A 27921-nucleotide genomic window follows, 5' to 3' on the forward strand; every position below is an offset into this window, starting at 1 on the left:
TTTTAATCCTACCCTGTGAGTCAGAAGCCTTTTTTTTAACCACATACCATAGAAATGCACTCTTTTCACATATGTAGACACTGGTTTGATGCTGGAGATAAGGTTGAAAAATGTCAGAATTGCCTTTTAAGAGATATCACATACATTCTGTTTAAAATAGGCTGCAGGTGCCTTAAAAAGTATGTGCCTGCCATTTTAGAATTGTGAATGATGTATAAACTGAGCCCATATGTTCTAAATCTCTCTTTTCAGCCTCTGAGGTGAGGTGTAAATCAGACATATTCCTGTTCTCAATATTCTAGGAGAAATTAAACTGGCATCTTCTAAAAATATTTCGTAAAATGTAATAAGCATAATGTACACTTCTCTGTTCACTATTCTCTAAATCAATCATTAGCCAATCTACATTGCTTTTGTTTGTCTGATTACATGAAAACTGCATTTGGTTACATGTCTCCAAATCATACATGTGCATCCAAATGTTGCATTGGATCGGACTCATATTGGTGTGAGTAGCAGGTAGCAAGCCAAGGTTCAGGGCAATTGTACTGCAGTGGATGTACCGGACATTGATCTAGATGCAACTCAAATCAATAAAATAATCTGTTAGTCTAAAATAATCTGTTAGACAATAACCATTAATGACAAAGAGATATGTAGTCAAAGTAGGTTTAATTGGCCAAGTTTAAACAAAATCAGGACATTTCAACTGTTAACTGTAATTAGCAACACTATAGATACAACCATTCAGTGCTTGACTGATGAACATACAAGCACATACTGTCATATACGTTAGACATATACGTTAGACTATAGCAATCAATGTGTTTCCTCAATTCTCACATTATCCATTCCAGATATATGGCTTATCATTTCTCTACTTAGAAAAATGTGAATAAAAACATACCAGTATATACACAAATACATTCATATCTACATTACAAGGAAGGGAGTTAATGAGTTACTTTCATGTGATTATTGTACCACGTGAAGGTACTTTCACAGGAGAAAGGTAGATGTAATATATAAATTACATGGTATCATACTTAAGACCACAAAATTAGTTTCTTTAAATGTGTTAAAATGTATAAAATGGCAAAAGGAATACAAAAATGTGTAGACCTTTCAACTACAAGAGCATTCACAATAATGCCTATTTACATGTACAGTTATGATGCTGAAAGTGAAAGTCACAGGGTGATTGGGTTACTACAGAGAAAAGTGGTCCACAGAAGTAAGACATTATGATGTGTTTTTATCACTTTCCACCTCTGCAGGTTTATCATTCTCCTTTGGGACATAAGATTTGTTTGATTCTTTTTTGTCTTCTCTCTTTTCTTTGCTCTTGCTCCTGTCCCGGCGGTCTCGGTCTTTGTCCCTTTCTCGGTCCCGTGCTCTGTCTCTGTCGTTTTCTCTCCTGTCAGGCTCTCTCTCCCTGCCTCTGTCCCGGTCTCTGCTCCTGTCTCTTTTCCTTTCTCTGTCTCTCTCTCGGTCTCTGTTCCTGGCTCTCTCTCGGTCGTAGTCTCTCCTGTCAGGCTCTCTCCCCCTAACTCTGTCCCTTTCTCGGTCACGGTCTCTCTCCCTGTCCTTCCTCTTGTCTGTCTCTTGATTCCTATGCCCGTCTCCCTCTGGAGCCCTGTGCCCGTCTCCCTCTGGAGCCCTGTGCCCGTCTCCCTCTGAAGCCCTGTGCCCGTCTCCCTCTGGAGCCCTGTGCCCGTCTCCCTCTGGAGCCCTGTGCCCGTCTCCCTCTGGAGCCCTGTGCCCGTCTCCCTCTGGAGCCCTGTGCCGCTCTCCCTCTGGAGCCCTGTGCCGCTCTCCCTCTGGAGCCCTGTGCCGCTCTCCCTCTGGAGCCCTGTGCCGCTCTCCCGCCCTCCCTCTGCTGCGGTCTCTCTCCCGGCTGCGTTCCCTCTCTCCTCGGTCTCTCTCCCTGCCTCTGTCCCTCTCCCGGCTCCAGCGCTTGCCCTGGCTCCTGTCCCATGGCCTGGCCCCTTGGGGCCCCTCACGGTTCCTCTCTCTCCTGCGGTCCTCAGACAGATCCTTCTGCCTTTCCGACAACCCAGAGGAAACAGGGATTGGCTCCCGGTCTTTGTGGCCACCCTCAAGCCGACTGGCACTGTCTCCACCGCGGGGCTCTGAGCCCTCTCTGGTGGAGCTGCTCCTTCTCATGTCAGGCGAGTGTCGTCGCCAGTGGTCATCCCTGTGGGACTCTGGGCTGTGGCCCCCCATGCGGTTTGGTAGAGGTATGGGGCCCTCTGGAGGGGTCGGGAGCAGTGGCCCACTGTGGCGCGTTGGTCTTAAGTCTACTGGATTGTCAAGTCGAAACCGGTCAGGTCCTCCGAAATGCTGAGGTGGGCCCCCCCGGTGGTCTTGAGGGTGTCTCTGGTCATCATAAGATCCCCTGTGTGGTGGTGGGGAGGGTGCTCTAGAGTCCCGAAACTGGTTAGGTGGATGGAAACGCTGTTCACCCACATCTCCACTGGGAGGCGCGCCTCTCCGCCCCTCATACTGGTAGTGTGGAGGTCCTCTGTAAGAGGGGCCTGGTGGGGGAGCCTGGTTGTCTTTGTACATGTGTGGAGGGGTCTGACCCTGGTGATGGTCCATGCTCTGCTGGTAGGAACCAACACTGGCATTGTTGTACTGGTCTACAGGGGCTCTTGGTGGGTCGATCATGGGTGCTTGGGACCCATGATCCCCAAAATGAGAAGGCGGAGGACCTCTAGGTCCGGGGAAGTGGGATGGAGGGGGTCCTCTGTTGTCAAAGTGGCCTGGGGGAGGCCCTGTGAAGGGAGGAGGGGGGCCTCTGGGTCCAGGGAAGTTGAATGGAGGAGGGGGTCCAGTGAACCTTGCTTGAGTTAGACCATTTTGCCCATCAAAAGTAGGAGGTGGGGGAAGGCCATGGCCCTCTATGAACTGGACTGGAGGTGGGCCTTGCTGCCCCGTGTGCTGGGGAGCCAGGGAACCCATGGGGGAATTGAACATCTGGGGAGGTGGAGCTCTCTGGCCCATCGGCTGGAATGGAGGGTGTCCTCCACTCATGGTCTGGAGTGGAGGTCCAAGGGGTGCCTCATACTGCTGCTGAGAGCCACCCCACTGGTTCTGATAGGGAGGGTAAGCAGCAGGAGTTGGCCCATACTGAGAGTACTGAGACTGGTCACTCTCCACTTGCATGGGTGAAGGAACCGGTATGGGTGGAGGTCTCTGCATAGGTAGAGAGCCTGACAAGGAAGGAATACTCTGCATGGGTGGTGGCCCAAGCATTGGAGGTGGACCCTGCATCGGTGGGGGTCCAAGGTGGGGTGGGAAGGTGGCTGTTGGAGGAATGTCAGGAGGAGCTCCATAGCCCATGTAGCCTGATGTTTCCATGTGTAACATGTGGGAGGATTGGGTGTCCACCAGGGTGGAGCTATCCTGGGTGACATTCTGAGACAGTACATGAATTGTAGGTGAAGCTGAGGAGTTGTTGTTTGCGGACATCTTGAAGTAGCCAGCGGACGTAGACTCTTGACTGTTCTGCTCAGAATTAGAAATCTCTCCTGTCTTTAAAATGCTGGCTGCATTTGGCCAAATACTGTATTTGTCAAAGTCACTCTTGGTTGGGTCGACTTCCTCCGATTCCACAGTTCGTTTCTCCACGTAATTGACCTCCATATCAGGTTCTACATGCTCACCTAACAGGGGAATGGACTCCTCTGTTGTGTCTGATTCCAGGAAGGGAAGAGATTCTGTTATAACCTCTTCTTGGGACAGTGGTGTTTCTGGTTCTTGGACATCAGTCTGTGGTGGTTGCGTGGTGGCTGAGACAGGAGCAGGAAGAGGTGTCTCTTCTTTTTCTATTGAGTCTGAGGTTAGCCTCCTGGGGTCCCTACTCGGCCTGGGGTCCCTGCTCTGCCTTGGGTCCCTTCTCTGGTTAATCAAAGGAGCGGCAGCAGAGGAGGATTTCATCAACTCATCAACCTTTTTTCCCAGCTGCAGGAGCTGACTGTTGGCCAGTAGGGATGGCTGTGAGATCAAGCTGTCAATGACTGAGAACGAGGCAGCTGATGTCCCTATGGTTGACACTGGTTGGTGGATGGATTCCTCCTGCTCCTCAAGCTGACGTTTCTGCTCCTCAATCTGTTTGTTGAGATCCTCCAGCATTTTCTGCTGTTCGGTCAGACCTCCAGGTGCGGCCCTGGCTTGACCAGGGACATCAGTCCTGACCTCCTCAAAGATGGTGTCATCCTCCGGATCATAGGCCACATCGTCTAGATCCGTAGCCTCTGGCTGCTTGATGACCTCAGGTTCTTTAACTAACTTCTGGGGTGCTCCATAGCCCATACCTGGGTCATACTCCTCCTCTGGGTCATATGGTCGATCATCCTCATCCTCCTCCACCTGCTTCTCCTTAGAAATCTGTCCAAACTGCTGAACGATGGGATCAAGCAGAGTGGCAGGGCCGGCTGAGACGTCAACAGCACCATGCTCAGAAGGGGACAAGGACGCCTCAGAGTCATGCATCTTGTTCCCAAACAAAGTCTTCAGGATGGTCTGAAGGGGGGTGGCATTGGTAGCAGAGGACAGAGCAGAGCTGGAGGAAGGTGACTCTCTGCCTGTAGCAGGGGCTTTGACAGAAGACAGGAAGGCCAGCACTGATGAGGCTGCCATGGAGGTGGATGAGGTCTCTGAGGAGCTGAGAGAGGGAGGTGTACCTGGGGGGGATGTGTTGAAGGGAAGATCTTGGGTGTACCGCAAGGCTTTCTCTGCTTTCACTTCAGCCTTGATGGCCGAGGTTGGTTTTGGAAGGCCTGTGTCATCTAGGTCTCTGATTTGGGTCATGGAACGCTTCTCTTCAGCCTCAAAGGAGGCTACAGCACGCTTCTTGTCCTTCTGGCAGATCACCAAGCCGAGGAGGAGGTTAGGGCGCGCTGGCTCAAGACCTACAAGACAGAAAGGTAAAATAATGAAAATGGAATAAAAACATTCTAGAACATATGTATCCACTCACATACTTGCATATCTCAACTAGATTCAAGAAACATTTCCAGAGACGGTGAAACGATAACAGTGAAACGATAGCTTATTTCAAACACCCCCTGATATGACAGCAACATAGGATTTCAAAAACAGATCACAAAAAAGTGTTGATTTAAATTCATAAGCTGTGGTCTTCACTTTCCATTTTGAATTGTTTAAACAATCAATAACATGAGCAAACAATGCCACCTGTATAATCAGGTAAAAGTATAACCATTAAGTTATAATATGAATGTGTCAAAATAATATAAAACAAGAATTGTAGGCCACAGACAACCTTTATAAAAGTAGTAAGAATCATCACACTGCTGAGCAGTCAAACTCCCCATCATACTTTGAGAAATGTGACTGTCTAATGCAGTGCACAGACTACATGTTCCTGTCTGATCAAACAACCTCATCACCCTTCAAAGTTACACAAACACTCACATTCACCAGTTTCAAAAAGCTTTTCATCTTGTTAGATTGTCATTAGTATGCATTCTCATGAAGTCACTTGTAAATAAGTGGACATTTCCACATATTCTTTACGATGCCATATAAAAAAGACTATATATTTGTTGTAAAGTGCAGTTCATTCAGCTTATGTTTTTAATGACACATACCAACCCAACCTCTGCTGACAAACTAAATGGATGTGTGTTTCTTGATTCTTAAATTCAGTCTGACAAGTGGTTGAAAGCCATAGATTATTCTTGTCCTTAATCTTCTTGAAAACAGCAACATGAGTGGGCCAATCTCTGTCCAAGGCTCACTGAGCTGGACCTCTCTCAGGATAACTTACCATGGCTCCCCAGGCATTCAGTTTGTGGTATGGGATGGGCTAGGTGCAGGTCAGGTGCTGCCGCTTCAGTTATGACATGTAAGTACTGGAGATCCACTAACGCAGTAGACCAAGTTGCAGTGTAGAACACTTTAAATGTAACATACTGTGGCAGATGTCATTTTCAGAAACAACATCATTACCCAAACATTTTTCACTGGAGTATCTACAGTGCAGAATATAAGGTGAGCCTTTAAAATAACAGGCTGAGACTGACATCTAAGGTGGCACCAACCTGTGATGCACAACATCCTTTATTTAAGACAGACATGTGATACAAGATAATATACACAAAGTACACAGAGCGCACAGAAAAAGTACAGAGGGATGGTCATGGAGGAAGGCAACAACAAAAGCACATGATCGCCCCCTACAGTGTATATCGTAAATCAACTTCATGAAATAAGCTCTCATTTCACACAGAACAAAACTAACTAACAAAACCCTGAAGATACTTACCACTCAGAAAAAAACTATAGACTGACATCATTACTAACTTAATTGTGTTCAGGTATATTGACACATCATAATGGAACCAGTGTGTGGATTATCAGAGGCCACTGTGTCTCCCTGCAGATGCTTACCTGGCCCATCGAAGGGTAACAGTTTGGAGGGCAGAGGGTCCTTGGCGCTCAAGGGGATGAGGTACAGGTCTTTGATGCGTCGGTTGTTGTTGGCGACCACTCCAAAGCGCTTCCTGCTACTGAAATAAGAGAAGAGAGAGACGTAGGCCACCTCCTCTTCCTCTGTGGCTGGATGGAACCGGATCAGACACAGCTCCTGGGGACAGGGCAAACCCAAAGAGAGAGGTGTGACCTTAGGGTCCTCAACCAGGAAGTAGGTTGTGTATAAATACCTCATGGTGAACAGCTTTACCTTGGACAGAGACGTTTTTAGTTTCCCCACATAGTCCCACACGGTGCTGGGGGAGATTCGGCCTCCGATGTGGATGGTGTCAGGTAGATCCTGTACAGGATTAACAATGTCACCTTTGTGTTGAACTCTGATGACATTATTACCACATCTATTCACAACCAGATCAAACAAGTAATACATGTATTCTGGTCAAAATTGAGTTCAAGTTTCACTATGATTAAAATATAACAGTTGTCATGTCAGTCTCTGAGTCATTAGTTCGACAATGTGTTTTTTCTTAGCTCACGTAAAAAAAACTACAACTACCATTGACCTACATTTTTTTTTCAAACAAATGAATAACCAACCTCTTTCAGGTGCTCAAAGGTTCCTGAGACCAGGTATGCTTTAGTGACAAACTTAGCCACGGTGTGCATGTTGACGAATCCTTTCCACATCATCTCCTGACTATGGAGGAAGATGGCGGTCTCACCCTCTGGAGGAGGCTCTGACGAGGCAGCTTTCTGCATGACGGGCCTGGGGATGGAGGGTGGAGGAGCCGGGGGCATGGGGAGGGGCCCCTTGGGCACCACCTCCATCACTACAACCGGAGTAGGCTCTGCTGGGATAGGTCTTGAATAGGTATCTGTTGGAATGGGTCTTGAATAGGTATCTGTTGAGATTGGTGCCACCATGGAGGTGTCTGGGGCTGAGTGGCTGACCGTCACTCCAGAGCTGTGTCTTGCCATGCGGGGATCTCTGCGGGTGATGCTGACAGAGGAGACGGCTGGTACGGTGACAGGGGCTGGGGTCTGGGGTGGAGGTAACATGATGCTTGCGTCCTCATGGTAGGGCAGGGGCTCAGGGACTGGCGTCTCACTGCCGGGATAATTGACCGGGGCACCTTCACCTGAGGAGGACCTGGGCAAGCGTCTCACCTCATGCCTCACCTCGGGCTTCTTGGAGAGTTTGGCCTTCTTGGCTGCTGGTTCATCGTCTGCAGACTTCTGGCCTGGAAGAGAGGAGACAGAGGCTACTTAAACCTTCAAATCCACTAAGTGAAGCATGGGGTAATAGAAATTAAGATATTTCCTAAGGTCATTGAGGGACATATGCCACCGTTTCTTACATACCATCAAAACGCTTCACCTGTCATTCTTTTCATTCATTTTTACCTGTACAGATTTTGCAGTTGAGGTCAAAGAGGTGGGCCCTGTGTTCGGCCGTGGTGTCCCGCATCATGCTAAAGATATCTGGCAGGGCACTGCCACTCCTCACCCCAGCCTGAACTGAGCCAGAGAAGGGAGTGGAGCCAGCTTCCTCTTGTTCCTGAACACATTGGAAAAGAGACCAGAGAGACAGTCAAATCTACAAACTGACCTTCAATAGATTCTCAAAATAGCACATAAAACCATAGCCAAATCTGATGAGGGCCTGAATACCAAAATTATTCTAAGCAACCATTTGTTGTATGGCAATAAAGTTCTGATACATGAATCATTAGATCAACTGTAAAATGATAGCTACATTTATGTAAAGCAAGGGTGCGGGGCAGATGGTAATGAGCTTCAGTAGGACAAAGGGACAGTTTAAAGAAGGATAGGACAGGTTGGTAAGATAATTCAACTGTAAAACCACAATATATTTCCCAAATGTTAGCCACCCAGCATAGCATGGTTCCAGTCTTATGCAGGGAAAATGAAGATGAAAGACAAAACCACCACTTACTGCAGCAGATGCCATGCGAGGAGATGGGGAGGTGCCAGAGATACATACATCTCCATCAGACATTGGAGGAGCGTCCTCCATGTCCACATCATGGGGGCCAGCATCCTGCCTATGGCTCGATTTGGACTGCCCTGTCTGGGATCTAGCGCTGGGAGCCTATGGGATACAACGTAGGTCATCAACTTAGTGTCTGTAGCAATAAAGGGAATATAAGGCTAATGATATGGTCTCTTTAGTTGTGATATTTAGTTGCACAATCAATGAAATTCCAAGTATTGCTCTGGTCATAGAATTATTGGTTTCCATTATCATGTTCTCTTACCTCAGTGGTGTCAGGCTTCCTCCACTCTGAGATCTCTTTGGAGAGCAGCTCATCTGCACTCAGCCTCACCAGCCTGAAGGGGCTGACCTCTCCCCAGACCACCCTATAGAAAAGGCCCTGAGACAAGCACAACACACTGTCATTCACATAATTCTAGGTCTGGTAGGCTGCGCATCTGGGTTGGAGTGAACTTCCAATATTCAGCAGATTCATTTAAATCCAATTCATGACTCACAATCAATTCATGTTGTAAGTGAATTTACCCACATACCAACAACGCATTACTATAATATAGAAAGACAGTTTGTCATTAAAATGTACATGGCTTTCCAACATTCAGCATATTTGATTCAGCATACACAACTTATCGCTTGACTAGTCTCTTCTGCAGACACAAAAGAGCCCAAGTCAGTGTTTCTGTGGACTGACCTTGTTTTTGGGGTCCTTCAGGTTGAACATGAGGCCCCTGTACTTGTTCTTGTACTTGCTGTCTGTGCACAAGCAGAGGTTGAACATCTCTTTCTCAATGTTGACAGCCAGTTTTCCCACCTCGTTCTCAGACATATTCAAATCATCACTGTCACTCACCCTGGTGGAACAATGAGATACAACTCACATTTAGAGCTCATTTCAGGAAAATCTATTTCCCATTGGCCTACAACAATCTTATTCTCTTAGAAATATAAACATTCAGATGAATGACCTTAGGTACATGAAGCTCACAAAACAATACAAACTATTCTCTCCAATAAACGTATGGGTACACACCTCTTGTATAGGATGTCTGTGAGCGAGCGGCGGATGTTCTGTCTCATCTGGTTGTTGGGCGGAGCCGTCGGGCACATCATGGAAGGTGCTAAAGTGGCTGGATCAGGGCGTCGGGAGGAGGGGGCTGGTGAGGACGGGATTCTTGACGGACTACGGCCTAAGGAGTCTCTCTGCTGGGGCTGGGGCTGGGCCTGCTTCTTAGGGATGGTAAAGCTGGACTTGCCGACCCTCAGGGCCCCTGTGACGTGATGTCGTGGGGCGTCTAGAGAGCCAGGGGCAGAAGGGGTCAGGACAGCAGGTGGTGGTGGTGGTTTCTTGGATTTGGTTGTTTTGCTAGGAGGGGGATATGGTTGTTTCTTTGGTGCCTTAGCACTGCTGACTGGAGTTGCTGGTTTATTGCGTCTGGTGTATATCTTTAATACTTTGGGACCAGGAGACTTCTTTCCTCCTTTGAGTGGCACTGTGGAAGCAGGAGACTTCTTCTCAGGGGGGGTTGGTTCCTTCTCACTCTGGTCCTCTTCACTCTCCTTTTCAGGAGCTGTGGAGGATAAAACAACTTATTTTAAACTTAAGTACAAACAGTATGTGAACCATCATAAACATAATGTCAAGTAAATAGAATTCAGAATTTAGGACATGTAGGAATATTCAATGTGATCTTGGGGTGGTGTAAGATATCCCCACTTAGATTCACTTAATCACTGACTGTCAGACAGCATCTGACCAGAATGCATACAAAAACACCAAATGTTGGTGATTTGAAGACAGGACCTCCTCTCTTTGTTGGATGTAGAAATAAATACCTTGACATTAGAAACACAAAATAAACCTAGTTAAATACATCTTTCCACACACTGAAAAAGCCAACAATATGCACACATACAACAATGGGTTGAATTAATATAAAAACAGAAAGTTAGAACGTAGAAATCTCCATTATTCTCCGGCAAAAATGTATCGCCATCATGTTGGCGTTGCAATTTCAATCCTCTTAACATCAGTTGAAATGGTGGTAATCCTTTTCATGAAGAATGTCAGCAAGACGCAACACTTCAGTCTTATCAGAAAGGATGAGCTGGCTAAATCCTCACAGGCCTGACTACTAAGCAACAGTGCTCTCTGATATGAATGGTGCCTGCATAACCAACATTTTACATCCGTTCCTGAGCTACAGCACTGGATCCCAATCAACAACCCATTAGATCAGAACAGATACCAGTTGTGTCCAAAGACACCCTGTCTAGAAAGTCACTGGGTAAAGGGAATTCTCCACAAAACTACAATTCTATTGGTTTCTCTCTTTGTCTGGTCTTTGAAGATCCCACCAGTTGACCCACTATCAAGTAGGCCGAAAACAACCAATGTTTCCCAAAAGTTCAACTGAACTTGGAACTTACCATGTCAAGGAAAATGTCTGAACATTATATATCTTCATACTACCCACCTAAAATCGGATATGTTCACCACAGAAAGTAGAGCTGTGAAGCTAGCAAAGCTAGAAAACAAAACAGTGTAGTGATGTCCTAACACCATCTACCTTCAGGGGTACACGCATTTAATGAGAATTCAATAAAGACTAAATATGTATTGTCAAGGAATATTATCAACCTCAACAATTCAATAAAAACTATTCAAGATCAATGCAACATCTTCCACAGACATGGGTTGTGCATACTAGCTCAAATAAAATGTGTATGACCATGTCAAAATATGTACATCTATATTAGTTATAGCTTTGTTAAAGCAAATTAAGCTTTTCTGCCATGTCTGTGTTGCTCATTACCAAAGTATGAGAATTTGGGATGTACATGCAAAACGGCAATACCCGAGTGCCATCAAGAGAAAATGTTACTGCCATCACCAACTACACAATTACTAATTGATCCAAAGAGAGACAATTTCAAGTTGACTGATTTGTACCAAAAAAATATAGATCTCGTTGTCAAACAATAAAAATGTCATAATCAGAACTTGTATGTCTGCAAAATAAGATATTACAGATCAGAAGATATAGACATGCGAGCAGGTTGAGTGAATCACATATGACATCCCTCAAGGTCGAGAGTAACAGACAGCTGGTATTATGGTGGATAAGATGGTTCCTGAGAGCGTGAACTACCAAATACCTTGTGACTGCCCTCACACTCCAAAAATCCACAACCTGTAATATCTGCCTTCTTAAGTAACCTGGATAAAGCTAGGAACCAAAGCAGAGTTCCTCATAGTGAACAATACACTCAATTGTCCCTAAATATATCTTTCATATATTTTCATATCAGTAAATCAGAAGTGTGGTATAACTTTTAGGTGACAACAGTCTGCCTCCCTGCTCTTTATGTATAGTTTATGAGGACTCTGGTCTTCCACGCTTCTTGTGCAGTCATTCTAATACTTCTGTGCTCCTGTGTCTTCAGCTGGTCTCGTCTCAGTAGAAGAAACTATAGATTTCCTGTCCCAGCTGTTCTCCAGTCTGTCCGCTTCAGACTTGCACTTCCTCCTGGCACGGTGTAGATCTGTGGCACATGCTGACAGAGCAACTGGCCAGGACATCCCCATTAATCCAAGACCTCTCCCATAATCAATCAAGGCATCCAAAATCTGTCTTAACACCTTTTATTTTATTGCCAGTGTCGCAGAGGGAGTTTGGATGCATGACATTCAATATGAATAATAATGCAAACTATTTGAAAAACCAGCACGTTATTCACAAAACTAATAGTGAATACTTCCTTGGCTGCGCTGAAGAGACTTATGGCTTAATTAAATCAGCAGTGAGCTGTATTTCTGTATAGTCCACTGTATAAATCCAGGGATAAAAAGTCACAGACCTACCTGCTGGAGAGAAGAGGGAGGGACTGCCTTCAGATGAACAGCAGCTTTGGCAAGAGGAGCACGTGGAGATACTCACACGCACCACATGGGTGCCAACACACACACAGCATACAGTAACCTAGGATTTATATGAATCTACACAAGTAATCCCCAACCATTGCTTTGTTCATGGTTACTGATTTTCTTTTTAACAATAGGGTTTTCAAAATAAATCCTAAAATACTTATCTTTGTATCCATTCATTGCAATGTGTACTTACCCACTCTGCATACCTGACTAAGTAACCAGGCCCTGGCAACATACTCAGAATACATTTGGGGACCCAATGTCATTACAGTTTTCCCCACAGATATGGGTCATTCATCTAAGCCATTACGTCACCATGATAACAACCACATTTATAATGGGCAAACAACGTGGTTTTTCAAAGAACCCGTAATAGATCAATGCATATCATACATTCAACTGGCTCACTAGACAACCCCTATAGTGTGAGAAGATAAACAGTTAAGAGTGGATTATTAAGACCTTCAAAGAGATACATACACGTTTTGTTTAACACTGTTGGTGGTGCTATGGGTGTAGTCTTTTCTGGCGTTACTGCATTGTAATTATGGTCGCTGGACCAGGACGACATGGCGGGTGGCGGTGGATGCTCTTCGTGTGACTCTTCATCACCATCCTCATCAGCCTCAGCGTCAGACTCTTCCTCCTCTGTGGACTTCTTGCTGGTCTTCCTCCCAGTGGTGGAATTCTTCTGGATGGACAGACAGACATTCACTCAAATCAGTACAGGAAGGGTTTCATAGCAAAATACTGAAAGTTATGGTGTTATGTAATGCAGGACGATGCACATTAAAATGAGAAACAAGGTTATTCACAAGTTAATTGAATTTCACCTGTGGTGTGTTTGTGCATATGTCCTGCATATGTTAGGTTCAATTAAATACTTAATGATCAAAGTCTGACATCAACCTCAATTCACCAATACATCAAAGCAAATTGACAAATATACAGTACCAGTCAAACATTTGGACACACCAACTCATTCAAGGGTTTTTCTTTACTTTTACTATTTTCTACATTGTAGGATAATAGTGAAGACATCAAAACTATGAAATAACACGTAGTAAACACATCATGTAGTAACCAAAAAAAGTGTTAAAGAAATTTGAGATTCTTCAAAGTAGCCACCCTTTGCCTTGACAGCTTTGCACACTCTTGGCATTCTTGGCACACTCTTGGCATGCATTTCAGTTAACAGGTGTGCTTTGTAAAAAATTGAATTTGTGGAATTTCTTTCCTTCTTAATGTGTTTCAGCCAATCAGTTGTGTTGTGAAAAGGTCGGTTTGGTATTCAGAAGATAGCCCTATTTGGTAGAAGACCAAGTCCATATTATGGTAAGAACAACTCAAATAAGCAAAGAGAAACGACAGTCCATCATTACTTTAAGACATGAAGGCCTTAGTCGCAAAAACCATCAAGCGCTATGATGAAACTGGCTCTTATGAGGACCGTCACAGGAAAGGAAGACCCAGAGTTATCTCTGCTGCAGATGATAAGTTAAAAAGTTACCAGCCTCAGAAATTGCAGCCCAAAAAAATGTTTCACAAGTAACAGACACATGTCAACATCAACTGTTGAGAGGAGACGGCATGAATCACGCCTTCGTGGTTGAATTGCTGCAAATAAACCACTACTAAAGGACACCAATAAGAAGAAGAGATGTGCTTGGGCCAAAAAACACAAGCAATGGACATTAGACTGTTGGAAATCGGTCCTTTGGTCTGATGAGTCCAAAGTTTAGATTTTTGGTTCCAACCGCCGTGTCTTTGTGAGACGCAGAGTAGGTGAACGGATGATCTCCGCATGTGTGGTTCCCACCGTGAAGCATAGAGAAGGAGGTGTGATGGTGCTTTGCTGGTGACACTGTCTGATTTATTTAGAATTCAAGGCACACTTAACCAGCATGGCTACCACAGCATTCTGCAGCGATATGCCATCCAATCTGGTTTGGGCTTAGTGGGACTATCATTTGTTTTTCAACAGGACAATGACCCAAAACACCCCTCCAGGCTGTGTAAGGGCTATTTGACCAAGAAGGAGAGAGATGGAGTTATGCATCAGAGGACCTGGCCTCCACAATCACCCGACCTCAACCCAATTGACATGGTTTGGGATGAGTTGGACCACAGAGTGAAGGAAAAACAGCCAACAAGTGCCCAGCATATGTGGGAACTCCTTCAAGACTGTTGGAAAAGCATATCAGGTGAATACCTCATGAAGCTGGTTGAGAGAATGCCAAGCGTGTGAAAAGCTGTAAAAGCAAAGGGTGGCTATTTGAAAATCTCATAAAATATATTTTGATTTGTTTAACACTTGTTTGGTTACTACATGATTCCATATGTGTTATTTCACAGTTTTGATGTCTTAATTATTATTATACAATGCAGAAAACAGTAAAAATAAAGAAAAACCCTTGAATGAGTAGGTGTCCAAACTTTTGACGGGTCCTGTATATACAATTTTAAACTGCTGCCAATTCATTACGTTGGGGGAAAAAAACTATTTAGTAAATCATATGACAGTTGTCTGTAATTTATTAGACACAGCTGAATAGATGAAATAGCTATTGAATAGCAATCAAATGACGGCAAATATATTTCTCCTGGGGCAATGTCCCCCTGTCTCTCCTCCACAAGATGTTCCTCAGACCAGAATTGTGTTCTGTAGTTCCTACTGATGCAATCAATCACCAACCTTTCCATGAATGTTTGCTACCAATGACTCAGAAAAAATTACAATCTAGCAAGTAACCAATAAACATTCTTTCAGGTCACTATAATTACTCAAGATATTTCTGAAAAAAATCTAACCAGTTGTATAACCCATTGGTAATGAAATATTCACACTCAATTTCACACTCAAAATTGGTGTACCTTTTTGGCCCGATTTAGAGAACGTATTTCAAAACATTGGAATGTATGAGGACTATGCTTAATTTGGGCTCCACACAATATATTACTAACCAGTTTCAGTAGGTAAAAATGTAATCATCTTCGATATCTTATGAACCCCATGTTTACCTTGGGCGTTGCCCTGGTACCAGGTGTTTTCTTCTGTCCCTTGGCCTTGTCTTGGTCTTTCTGCTTAGGTTCATCTTTCTGCTTGGGCTCAGAGATGGACTTGGCTGCCATGGCTGCGGCGGCATGTCTCAGGATACACTCGCTGCCGCAGTAGACAGAGTCCTTCAGGGCGTTCTTCTCACAGCCTGGCCCGATACATTTGGGCAGATTAGACTCCTCTGTTGCCTGTTGAAAGTCAAACAGGTCACACAGGTGCACAGTGCAACACGGTTGTTCCAAATACAGGTTGTCCTGATACAACTGAAAACGAAAACCTACTTTCACTACAAACAATAAACACATCTCAGAGTTTGATATGTTGTCATTGCTTACACATTGAGTGCTTTTAATCAATTATTAGTAATAAAATAGAAACATTCAATCAAGTATTCACACCCATCCCTAATATGGAGCTCTCAGATGTCTTTCAGAAAGGTATTATTGGCATGACAAACTTGACCAGGTTTTTTGTTGGGTTCATCCACTGGAGCTATGAGAAAAGTAATAGAAAACCTACTGCCTGAAAAATCTTGATCTTCTTTTTTCCACTGGGGTTTGTTGTTTTCTCTATTCTCCCTTTAATACCCAAGTCATCTCCACCCTTCTCATCTGCACCAGCAGCAGCTGTAGGTGAGGAAGCTGCCACAGAGGGGCTCTGCTCGGCCTTGCGGGCCCCAGGGACAGCTGCTTTGAGTTTGCCATTGGGCTTGGCTGTCTGGCTCTTCTTGGTGGTGCAGTTGGGGCAGACGTAGTCCTCCCCGTTCCTCTCCATCAGACGTCCACGAGCCTCAGTGATGCCCACACAGTCTCCATGGAACCACTCCTCACAGCGGTCGCAGCAGATCATGAACCTGGGCGTACACAGAGCACTTAGCAGAGCATAGAGAGACTACTATGCAAACAGTAGCAATGGGAGGGTTACATATTGTGATATTATTTTGTGACGATTTATATCACATTGTTTTGACAACGTCGCTATATTTTTGCGCTAGTTGGCTGTACCTGCACCAAAACTCCAGTATTTTACCTTCACAGCTTGTTCTCCATCTTTTAAATAGGGAGCCAATTTGTTTTGAGCACTTTTATTTTCCTGACTGATCAAAATGTGTTTCTCATGGCTTTCTCTCTGGTCCAGCGACCATGTGGTGAGCAATATGGAACATTGAATCGCAGTAAAATAACAGTATCGAATCGCAATACATAGTGAATCGTGAGAATCGCAATACATATCCTATTGGCAGCAAAGTATAGTGATAAGAGTTTACAAGTCAAGGACATCACTCAGGTTAACTAATCACTAACTATTCATCCCCTTGTCGGTGGGAAATGGAGGCTATTTTGATCACAATCCGTAATCCATGAAGGATCAGACAAAGCATTTTTAAGTACTAGAGGCATCAGATTTCCAATTGAAATGCAAAATAACATCCAAATGCTTACCTTTTGTTGTGTTTCTGTCGACAGATGCAGTACAATGCATTAGGGTCATATCCTTCAGTGTCGCCCGAGTCACTGGATGATGATGAATATTCATCATCGTCCTCATCCTCCTTGTCTTTGCGGGTTTTTGCCCCTCCTCTGGACTTGGTGTCTCTCTTGTTTGGGTTGGTGGCCCTACTGGCCGCCTTGGCAGGACTGCTGGACCTGGAGGCATGCCTCCCACTGGTCTCCACGGGCTTTTCCTCGCTCTCTTCTTTTTCATTTTCCTCCTTCTCGTCCTCCTTCTCTTCTTTTTCTGACACTTCTTTCTTCACAGAGTCCTGCTCTGGCTGCGGCTGCACTGTATCCTCCTCCTCTTTCTTTTCAGGGATGATTGTCTTCTTGTCCTCCTCCTTCTCCTCCTGGGGCTGAGGCTGGGGCTCTTTAGGTGCATCTCCACTACCCTTCTCTTCATTGTCAGAGCTTCCATCGTCACTGACCGAGCCACCTCTGCAGCTGCCACGGCCTTTAGCATTCCGAGTTGTCCTCTTCCTGCTCGTCTTCCTCACTGGGGAATCCGGTTTACCCTCCACAGACTTGGCCTCTGTGTTGCCGTCACAGCTGGCCTCAGAGGCAGTCTCCGCATCTGTATGGGTCTGGGAGGGAGGGTCCCCACCCTCTACGCTGCCAGGTGCACTCCTCCTCCCCACTGTACGCGTTCTCTTGGTGGTTAGCAGGAACTCCTCCAACTTGTCAGTGCGTTTGGCCTGCCTCCCGCTGCGGCGCACAGGCCCTACTTGGCCATCCTGGCCCTCAGCAGTTGTGTCTCCTGGCATTTCTCTCTTGGCTATGGTGGTCCGGCGGAATCCCCAGGTCTTCTTGAACTCGCTTGTGGTCTTAGCAGATTGCTCCGTCTCCTCTAGCTTTTCCTTAGTAGCATTGTCACCGTGCTCTTGGTCTTCTTTATCTACTCTGTCCTTCTGGACCTTATCGTCCTCTGGGATAGCTGTTGATGGTATAGACACATTAAGGGCCACAAATAATGTGTTTACGTGAAGTAGCAGATTTTGCCAATCAAAAGACTGATTTACTAAGCTAATTAGGTCTTCAAAGCGTACATAGGAATAGTGAAATCCATTGTGATTCTAGTAATCCTGACCCTACACACTAATCAACACCTTACAAAGAGTAATTACAGAGAATCCAGCAGTGCAGTGCCCATTAAAGTTAGACAAACAAGATGCCCCCCTCATTGACAAGGGAAAGGAAGCTAGTCCAAGGTACCTTGAGAGCTGCTATCCATAGGGTCCTGGCTCTGCTCTGGCTCGAGAGCAAGATAGAGCTCAGGGCTCACATTCTCCTCCATAGATGATGGAGTCACTCACTACTTTCAAACAGAACGTCTACAGTTAAGAGAAGAGCACAAGAGACGAGCTTGAGATAGCTACTCTTCAACTCCATTTAACTGAAGAGTGTGGTTGTTTTGGGGAGGGTGGGTGGGTGGAGTAGCACTTTGTCAATGTTCAACTACTTTCTTCATATCGATAGACAACCCTTTTCCCAAAATTATCCGAATTTGTTTTTGTCAGCCATTGCTGTCGTCTTTTCATACCATCAATTTTCCTCCTTTGCACAAAATGGCTACAGCAGGTTGGCTGCTGTAGTTATAATGATAACTCTACCCGTAGTTGAATAGTGAATTTATCCTTGTTAGCCTAGATCTCGTTACACCACAAACCATGGTAAAATGACAAAACAGCAGCAGAAGAATTTTGATTGAACGAAGTTATGAGTATTTTAAAACCCCTCCTACAGAACAATATTTGTACATCTTCAGGTAAAACAGTTTTACAATGCCATATTATCACCTTGCTGTTCATTGATATTGAAAATGATAATGGAAGGACAGAAAATCTGAGGCAGTTCACTAATTGGGCCAAATTCTCCCATGTCGTCAAATTCGTACAATTAAGCAATAAGGGCCGATGGGGTGTGGTATGTGGCCAAGGGCTGTTCTTATGCACGACGCAATGCTGCGGATTGCCTGGATACAGCCCTTAGCTGTGGTATATTTGCCCTATATCACAAACCACAGATGTGCTTTATTGCTATTATAAACTGGTTATCAATGTAATTAGAGCAGTAAAAATAAATGTTTTGTCATACCCATGGTATATATTCTGTTATAAACTGGCTGGATCGAGCCCAGAATGCTGATTGGCTGACAGCCGTGGTATATCAGACCGTATACCAAAGGTATGACAAACATTTATTTTTACAGCTCTAATTACATTGGTAACCAGTTTATAATAACAATAAGGCACCTTGGGGGTTTGTGATATATGGCCAATATACCACGGCTAAGTGCTGTGTCCAGGCAATCTGTGTTGCGTTGTGCCTAAGAACAGCCCTTAGCTGTGGTATATTGGCCATATACCACACCTCCTCAGGCATTATTGCTTAAATATACCACGGCTGTCAGCAAATCAGCATTCAGGGCTCAAACCACCCAGTTCATAAAAACTATATAGAACACCACTACTGGGACAAGCCTAGTCTGTTGAAACATCTAAATTTACACGATTCCTATGGTTTACAAAATAAATGGAACCACCGTAAATCAAACAAATGAGTGCATGGCATCCGTTCTTTGACAGAATAAAACATGAGCCTACCTGCTGCTCTGCAGTGGTAGGGCACTGATAAAGTGCTTCTCTGATGACAAAAGTGCTCCTTTTCCACTCACAGCAGGTTCTGATCAGTAGTCATCACAGGTCTGGAACTGGGATCTTAGACCTGTAGATAAGTCAGAAAACATCCGATAAGCATTTGAGGGTACGGAAATTGCAACAGTATACAGCCTTGAAAAATATAATGCATCACAACAGGTTGGCACCCATCCAACGCCTAACTTTTTTCAATGTGTGAGACACTGTCAGGGACTTCAGATCATACAACGTCACGGATTCCAAATTCAAGACACTGCTGAAACAGAGGTTGTTCTCTGACAGTTTGTCTATATGAGGTCACTTCCTTTAGTCTCATGATAACACACATTAGCAACAATAATTCACTTCATCTAGACCTATTGAAATAAAAAGGTTGCAAAATAATAGAATAGTGACTACTGTAAAAAAGGTTGAGTGTGTAGGGTACAGACATAGTCAACTTGTTAATTAGGGCCGATTTCAAGGTTTTTTGGATGCCGATTATGGTCGCTTATATTGCGTTCCACGAGGAAACAGCATGGCAGGCTGACCACCTGTTACACGAGTGCAGCAAGGAGCCAAGGTAAGTTGCTAGCTAGAATTAAACTTATCTTATAAAAAAACAATCAATCTTCACATAATCACTAGTTAACTACACATGGTTGATGATATTACTAGGTTAACTAGCTTGTCCTGCGTTGCATATAATCAATGTGGTGCCTGTTAATTTATCATCGAATCTCAGACTACTTCGCCAAACGGGGTACGATTTAACAAATGCGCATTCGTGAAAAAAGCACAATTGTTGCACGAATGTACCTAACCATAAACATCAATGTCTCTCTTAAAATCAATACACAGAAGTGTATTTCTTTAAACCTGCATATTTAGTTAAAATAAATTAATGTTAGCAGGCAATATTAACTAAGGAAATTGTGTGACTTCTCTTGCGTGCACTGCACGCAGAGTCAGGGTATATGCAAAGGTTTGGGCCGCCTGGCTCGTTGCGAACTAATTTGCCAGAATTTTACATAATTATGACATAACATTGAAGGTTGTGAAATGTAATGGCAATATTTAGACTTAGGGTTGCCACCCGTTCGATAAAATACAGAACGGTTCCGTATTTCACTGAAAGAATAAACATTTTGTTTTCGAAATTATAGTTTCCGGATTTGACCATATTAAAGACCAAAGGCTCATATTTCTGTATTTATTACATTATAATTCAGTCTATGATTTGATAGAGCAGTCTGACTGAGCGGTGGTAGGCGGCAACAGGCTTGTAAGCATTCATTCAAACTTTGCAGCGTTTGCCAGCAGTACTTAGCAATGCTTGATTCACAGCGCTGTTTATGACTTCAAGCCTATCAACTCCTGAGATTAGGCTGGCAATACTAAAGTGCCTATTAGAACATCCAATAGTCAAAGTTAAATGAAATACTAATGGCATAGAGAGAAATAGTCAATGCATAATTCCTATAATAACTACAACCTAAAACTTCTTAACTAGAAATACTGAAGAACTGGGAATATTGAACCACCAGCTTTCATATGTTCTCATTTTCTGAGCAAGAAACTTAAACGTTAGCTTTTTTAAATGGCACATATTGCACTTTTATTTTCTTCTCCAACACTGTGTTTTTGCATTATTTAAACCAAATTGAGCATGTTTCATTATTTATTTGAGACTAAATAAATTTGATTTATGTATTAAGTTAAAATAAAAAAAAGTGTTCATTCAGTTTTGTTGTAATTGTCATTAGTACAAAAATCGGCCGATTAATCGGTATCGGCGGTTTTTGGTCCTCCAATAAATCGGCATCGGCGTTGAAAAAATCATAATCGGTCGACCTCTACTTGGCACACCTGTATGGGGAGCGTCGCTGCACAGCTATTTTCAGGTGTCTCCAGAGATCGGGTTCGATCGGGTTCAAGTCCAGGCTCTGGCTGGCCACTCAAGGACATTTATAGACTTGTCCCAAAGCCACTCCTGCGTTGTCTTGGCTGTGTGCTTAGGGTAGTTTTCCAGTTGGAAGGTGAACCTTCACTCCAGTCTGAGGTCCTGAGCACGCTGGAGCAGGTTTTCATCAAGGATCTCTCTGTACTTTGCTCTGTTCATCTTTCCCTTGATCCTAACAAATCTCCCAGTCCCTGCTGCCACCATCATGCTTCACCGTAGGGATGGTGCCAGGTTTTCTCCAGGCGTGACTCTTGGCATTCAGGCCAAAGAGTTCAATCTTGGTTTCATCAGACCAGAAAATCTTGTTTCTCATGGTCTGAGTCCTTTGTTTTGGCAAACTCCAAGTGGGCTGTCATGTGCCTTTTATTGAGGAGTGGCTTCTGTCTGGCCACTCTGACATAAAGGCCTGATTGGTGGAGTGCTACAGAGATGGTTGTCCTTCTGGAAGGTTCTCCCATCTCCACAGAGGAACTCTGGAGCTCTCTCATAGTGACCATGAGGTTCTTGGTCACCTCCCTGACCAAGGCCCTTCTCCCCTGACTGCAGTTTGGCCAGGCAGCCAGCTCTATTTAGAGTTTTCGTGGTTCCAAACTTCTTCCATTTAAGAATTATGGAGGCCACTGTGTTCTTGGGGACCTTCAATGCAGCAGAAACTTTTTGGTTTGTGCCTCGGCACAATCCTGTCTCGGAGCTCTACGGACAATTCCTTATTGCTCTGACATGCACTGTCAACTGTGGGACCTTATAGAGACAGGTGTGTGCAATATCAAAACATGCCAATCAATTGAATTTACAACAGGTGGACTCCAATCAAGTTGTAGAAACATCTCAAGGATGATCAATGGAAACAGGATGCACCAGAACTCAGTTTCGAGTCTCATAGCAATGGGTCTGAATACTTATGTAAATAAAGGAACCTGTTTCTTTTTTTTTTATATATATATAATTTCAAAACATTTCTTAAAATAACTGTTCGCTCTTTTCATTATTGGGTAGCGTGTAGATTGATAATTGAATCCATTTTAGAATAAGGTTGTAACGTAATAAAATGTGGAAAACGTCAAGGGGTCTGAATACTTTCAGAATACACAGTATATCTCCACCCAAAAAATACATGATCTAAATAAGCGTTGTTGCACAATTAAAAAGGTCAATACACTGCTAAATATTAACCTGCCACCATAAGACACACTAATAATTTAATCAAAATAGTTTAACCTGCTTTTTGCAATAAATCACTTATCTGGCTTTCAAGTCCGTCTGTGAAAATGCCCTTTTTGTTATAAATTTAGCCAGAATCATGCACATCCTCTAATAATGAACAACTTCTAATAGCAGGCATTATAGAAAATTAACACAGGTCGCAAACAAATCCATCAATTACAAGCCCGCGTGCTAGTGAGTAGCCAAGATAACTTTCTATTTCAAGTCTAGCCTACTTGGATCTATTTGCTTGCTAACAAAGTAGTACAGTTGAACTGTGATTAATAGATCCTCTAGCCTGTTCACTTTGTTTAGATATTGAAATCAAGTGGCCTACCTGGATAAGATGCTTATTTCTCAGAATGAAAATGAGTTGCCAATCCCTTATATAAACGCGTCTTTTAATGCTCATTGCACAATTAGAAAACACAGACTAGACTGCTGACGTTTACGTCTGTGGCTAAAATGTTGCTAGCGGGAGCGACAACCTGAGCATTAATTTCCCACAATCATGGTCATTGATACTCTCGTTTTAGTAGGGTCTGCTCTACTCTACATTTTGGGCGTTGAGACATAAAAACGGTATCGTTAGAAAGGTTAAGTTGTCGTCTGCTACAATAAAATAATGTATCTAAGCAGTTCAGTGTCCATATGACCGATTCTGTTGGACCAAACATCAAATAGCGAGTTTAAATTGCTTGTTGTCAGAGAATACATTATATTTCGTCTTGCGAGTAGGCTGGGGGACGGGCTTGGTGTCTGAGTGGGAAGTTGCGAAGGAGACGGAACACTCATAAAAACTGAAAATACGACAAACCTAGTCTAGATTCTAGCGATACAGGCACTTGGAACATCGCGCAATAACATAAATTTGAATTCATAATTTGATATATCGCCCAGCCCTAGGGCACGACAATGGCTCTTCCCCCTCAGGAGGCTTATTAAACGTTTCAGCATAGATCCCTCTGATCCTCAAAAAGTTGTACAGCTGCACTATTGAGAGCATCTTGACTGGCTGCATCACCGCTTGGTATGGCAACTGCTCGTCATCTGACAGTAAGGTGCTACAGAGGGTAGTCGTACGGCCCAGTACATCACTGGGGTCGAACTCACTGCCATCCAGGATCTCTATACCAAATGTTGTCAGAGGAAGGCCCACAAAATTGTCAAAGACTCCAGCCACCCAAGTCATACTGTTCTCTCTGCTACAGCACGGCAACCGGTACCGAACAGGCGAAACCTCTGGGACCAAAAGGCTCCTGAACAGCTTCTAACCTCAAGCCACAAGACTGCTAAATAGTTAAACCAAATAGCCATCCGGACTAACTATTTTTTACTCTATATCCACACACTCACACATTTGTCACAGTTACACACTGCTGCTACTGTCTATCCTGTTGCCTAGTCACTTTACCTCTACCTGTATGTACATATCTACCTCAATTTCCTCGTACCTCAGCACATCGACTCGGTACTGGTACCCCATGTCTATAGCCAAGTTCTCGTTACTCATTGTGTATTTATTTCTCATGTTACTATTTATTATTACTACTACTATTGTATTCTGCATTGTTGGGAAGGGCCATAAGTAAGCATTTCACTGTTAGTCTACAGCTGTTGTTAACGAAGCATGTGACAATTACAACTTCATAATATCTCAATGAGAAAGGTAATTGGTGATGGGGTATATACAAATGCAGCAAGAAAAGAGAGACAAGACCATTTCTGCAGTTTTGGGGGTTTGCCTGGGATTCAAGTCAGTCATATTTATCTCTGAATTGGTGCATTAATTGACAAAACATCTGTATCATAATAATAAAACTTAACTGGGTTGTAAAAACACATTAAACTGTCACTAAATAAACACTTCAGACCAACAACTTGACATCAAAATTACATTAGCACAACTCTGGGAATGGCTTTGGCTGTATAGAAGTTGCCTAATACACAAAGTTGTAAAGTTTTAAAATGTGCACCCCATTGTATGTTTCAATGACTGACAAACACACATGCAGGGAAACATTGACATTTACTTTCACATGTTAAGAATCAATATCCCATTTACATTGGTCTGATTATTCTCAAATGCATTTCTCATCCCTGATTTACTGTTGGGGAGGGTACACCACTGAATATAAATGGTTATTGTATGCCAAAAGACCATATTGATGGTATTAATGGACAAATGCAACGCAAATTAACCACATTTCTACAACTCACCAATAGATGAAGCACTTGCCAAAAGATACAGACCCTACCGTTACACTCAGGGTCGAAAAACGTACCTGAATGCAGGGATGGGATATCCTACTGTACTCCAAATTTTACCTTAATCCACACTTCATTGAGAACATTGAAATACTGCCAGATGTCTGGGAAAACTGCACTTTTCGGTGTACAAGTGCATTTATTCTATTGCCATTTATCCTGTTATCAATAAAATGTACATGTTAATAGTATATTCTGTTTACAATTATTATATTTTAATTAAATGCAACATATTAGCTTCCAAAATGTATGTAGGTATATATAGCAGTCTTCATAAAACATTCTGATTGAATGGCTTGTCCTGCACTTTGTAAAAACCCTGCGTGAATATTGGAAAGAAATATTGGTTCCTTTCTAAACATAGCAATGTGAATGCAAAGGGACTCGGCCCACAAAATAGGTGAAGTGAACTGGCAAGAGTTGAGTCCTCATTCAAAGGCAGAGTGGTAGGCCTATTGACATTTCTTCCCCTCCTTTAAAACATAGTCATTAATTAAATAGCCTCACCCACAAAATAAAAAGGAATTTGAAATGTCTGGATTTGAATTTACAGCGATTCAACGAAAGACAAAATACTAGCAAGAGAACCGCGATGCTAGGATGAGAGGGGTGCACCGCGGATTGTTCCCCGATCATGGTCACGACACACGTGAGAAAACCACTCCCAGAGACCCACCCCAATTGGCATGTTTGGGGAAGGGGTGGTCACTGCAACATTGCTAAAGAACTACAATGTTATTCTAAACTAAATCGTGGGGAAGTGACAGTGATCGCATACTAATGCCTGACGTTATTTTGCACTGTGCTAGCTAGATAGCTCTCAGTCCAGGCCTAACAGAACACTGCGAACCATCTAGCTGGATCTTGACAACCGTTGTAGGAACACATCACATGCTCGACTTGGTCTTTCGTATCATACAAATTATAATCCCGATAGTCGTACTCGGGTGGCTGGCAAAGAAGTATCTGAATGACACCGAAGAAACAATTATTGACACGAACCGCTTATCGTGGTACCGTTAACGTAGCAGTAGATCGCAAATGCAAGGCGTCTGCGTCCACTGAGAAATCGGCCACGATCGTTAGCTAGAAAACGATGAGATTTATGTTGGGTGGCTAAATATTGTACGCCACAACTAGCTAACCAAGTACCTGATGTTTTGCAAATTTACTAGATAAAAGCACTGAAGTTGAAAACTCGAGAAGGATCACACACCCACCATTTTAATGTAGCAAACTATGTAGCGATCCCCATGCAGTGACCTCAACATGAATTCATGCTACCAGACAACATGCGTTAATGCACACACAGATAGGGACTCGTTTAAAGCCAAATAATTTAAGTTTACGAACATACATGTGATGTATTACCGCAAATTACGTTACAAAACGCGGAACGTTAGCTAGGCCACCACCACGCTTCGACTGGCTAGCTAGCTGCTTACAACTAGCTAGATACTTTCAAATATAAACAGTATTCAACCGTACTGTATCTAGTAATTGACAAAGAATGCCACACAAGTATAGTTTGGGTATATAATACGTTGCAATTCGACCCACTTGTAAACATTGACGATATTTTACGTTCTTGCACAGTCTCCGTTTAGTCCTCCATTTTCATTTCGTGTTGGTTGGCTCGCACTAGCTGGCAATGCAGAATGGCGCTGACTGATTGTCAGCTAGAGGAGAGCTATTTTGCTCAGTTGTTACTACAGCGCTAATTCAGGCCAGGGGTGGAAAGCCAGATTCTGATGCCAAAACAAACCCCAGGGAAACCAGGGCATTGCCATTCAATCTACAATAGATTAATATAGATTATGCCATCACTGTATTGGTCAATTGCACACAAGGTCCAACCGATATATTGCTTCCGATTTTAATCCGGGGAGCTGTTCAACTCAAGGGCACAACGCCAGGCAATGGCATCTAGGATTTGATACCAAGATGTCATTGCAGCTCACTTCCCGTCAGATTTTTAGGCGCACTTGTGCGCCAAATCAAAATTCGAGGTCACACAGTACAACAATGGTGCAATTAGAGCCATGCTGCTACCTATCTGACGGGAAGTGAGCTGCAATGGTATCAAACTAAACACCTTCTTTGCCCGCTTAGAGGAAAATACAGTGCCACTGACGCGGCCTGCTACCAAGGACTGTGGGCTCTCCTTCTCGGTGGCAACGTGAGTAAGACATTTAAACATGTTAACTCTCGCAAGGCTACCGACCCAGACACATCCCTAGCGCGTCCTCAGGGCATGCGCAGACCAGCTGGCTGGTTTGTTTACAGACATATTCAATCTCTCCCTATCCCAGTCTGCTGTCCCCACATGCTTCAAGATGGCCACCATTGTTCCTGTACCCAATAATGCAAAGGTAACTGAACTTAATGATTATCGCCCCGTAGCACTCACCTGTCATCATAAAGTGCTTTGAGGGACTAGTCAAGGATAATATCACCTCCGCCTTACCTGTCACCCTAGACCCACTTCAATGCAATCGCCATCACACTGCCCTATCCTATCTGGACAAGAGGAATACCTATGTAAGAATGCTGTTCATTGACTATAGCTCAGCATTCAACACCATAGAACCCTCCAAGTTTATCATTAAGGAGGCTGAAAAAATGTTGCTTGTCACCCAAAACCCTCACAAACTTTTACAGATGCACAATTGAGAGCATCCAGTCGGGCTGTATCACAGCCTGGTACTGCAACTGCATCACCCACAACCACAGGGCTCTCCAGAGCGTGGTGCATACTACCTGCCCTCCAGGACATCTACAACACGCGATGTCACAGGAAAGCCAAAATATCATCAAGGACAACAACCACCTGAGCCACTGCCTATTCACCCCGCTACCATCCAGAAGGTGAGGTCAGTACAGGTGCATCAAA

The 27921-nt window shown here is 43.8% G+C and overlaps 1 protein-coding gene across 3 annotated transcripts; it reads right to left on the bottom strand.

Annotated features, from left to right (window-relative positions):
* Positions 1–655: 655 nt before the first annotated feature.
* Positions 656–26732, bottom strand: LOC106565795 (death-inducer obliterator 1). 3 transcript variants are annotated; one of them, XM_014133337.2, is made up of 16 exons: positions 26589–26732; positions 19562–19682; positions 18171–18289; positions 16908–17892; positions 15985–16318; positions 15429–15653; positions 12888–13095; positions 9510–10047; positions 9171–9330; positions 8742–8858; positions 8420–8575; positions 7867–8020; positions 7060–7703; positions 6713–6802; positions 6421–6616; positions 656–4916 (listed from the first exon to the last, which is right to left on the bottom strand). In XM_014133337.2, the coding sequence occupies exons 3-16, from the start codon at positions 18250–18252 to the stop codon at positions 1243–1245; spliced, it is 7563 nt and encodes a 2520-aa protein (XP_013988812.2). In that variant the 5' UTR covers positions 18253–18289; positions 19562–19682; positions 26589–26732; the 3' UTR covers positions 656–1242. The 3 variants fall into 3 exon arrangements, with proteins under 3 accessions (XP_013988812.2, XP_013988811.2, XP_013988813.2); XM_014133336.2 differs by having other exon boundaries at positions 12888–13098; XM_014133338.2 differs by lacking the exon at positions 18171–18289 and having other exon boundaries at positions 12888–13098.
* Positions 26733–27921: the final 1189 nt, after the last annotated feature.

Source organism: Salmo salar, chromosome ssa12 (genome assembly GCF_905237065.1).
Source record: "Salmo salar chromosome ssa12, Ssal_v3.1, whole genome shotgun sequence".
NCBI lineage: Eukaryota > Metazoa > Chordata > Actinopteri > Salmoniformes > Salmonidae > Salmo > Salmo salar.

Coding starts and splice junctions, on each gene's coding strand:
- LOC106565795 (XM_014133336.2), bottom strand. CDS start 18,252: ATGGAGGAGAATGTGAGCCCTGAGCTCTATCTTGCTCTCGAGCCAGAG. Junction 16,319..16,907: donor CGACAGAAACACAACAAAAG/GTAAGCATTTGG, acceptor GTGTACGCCCAG/GTTCATGATCTGCTGCGACC. Junction 9,331..9,509: donor ACAGACATCCTATACAAGAG/GTGTGTACCCAT, acceptor TTGTTCCACCAG/GGTGAGTGACAGTGATGATT.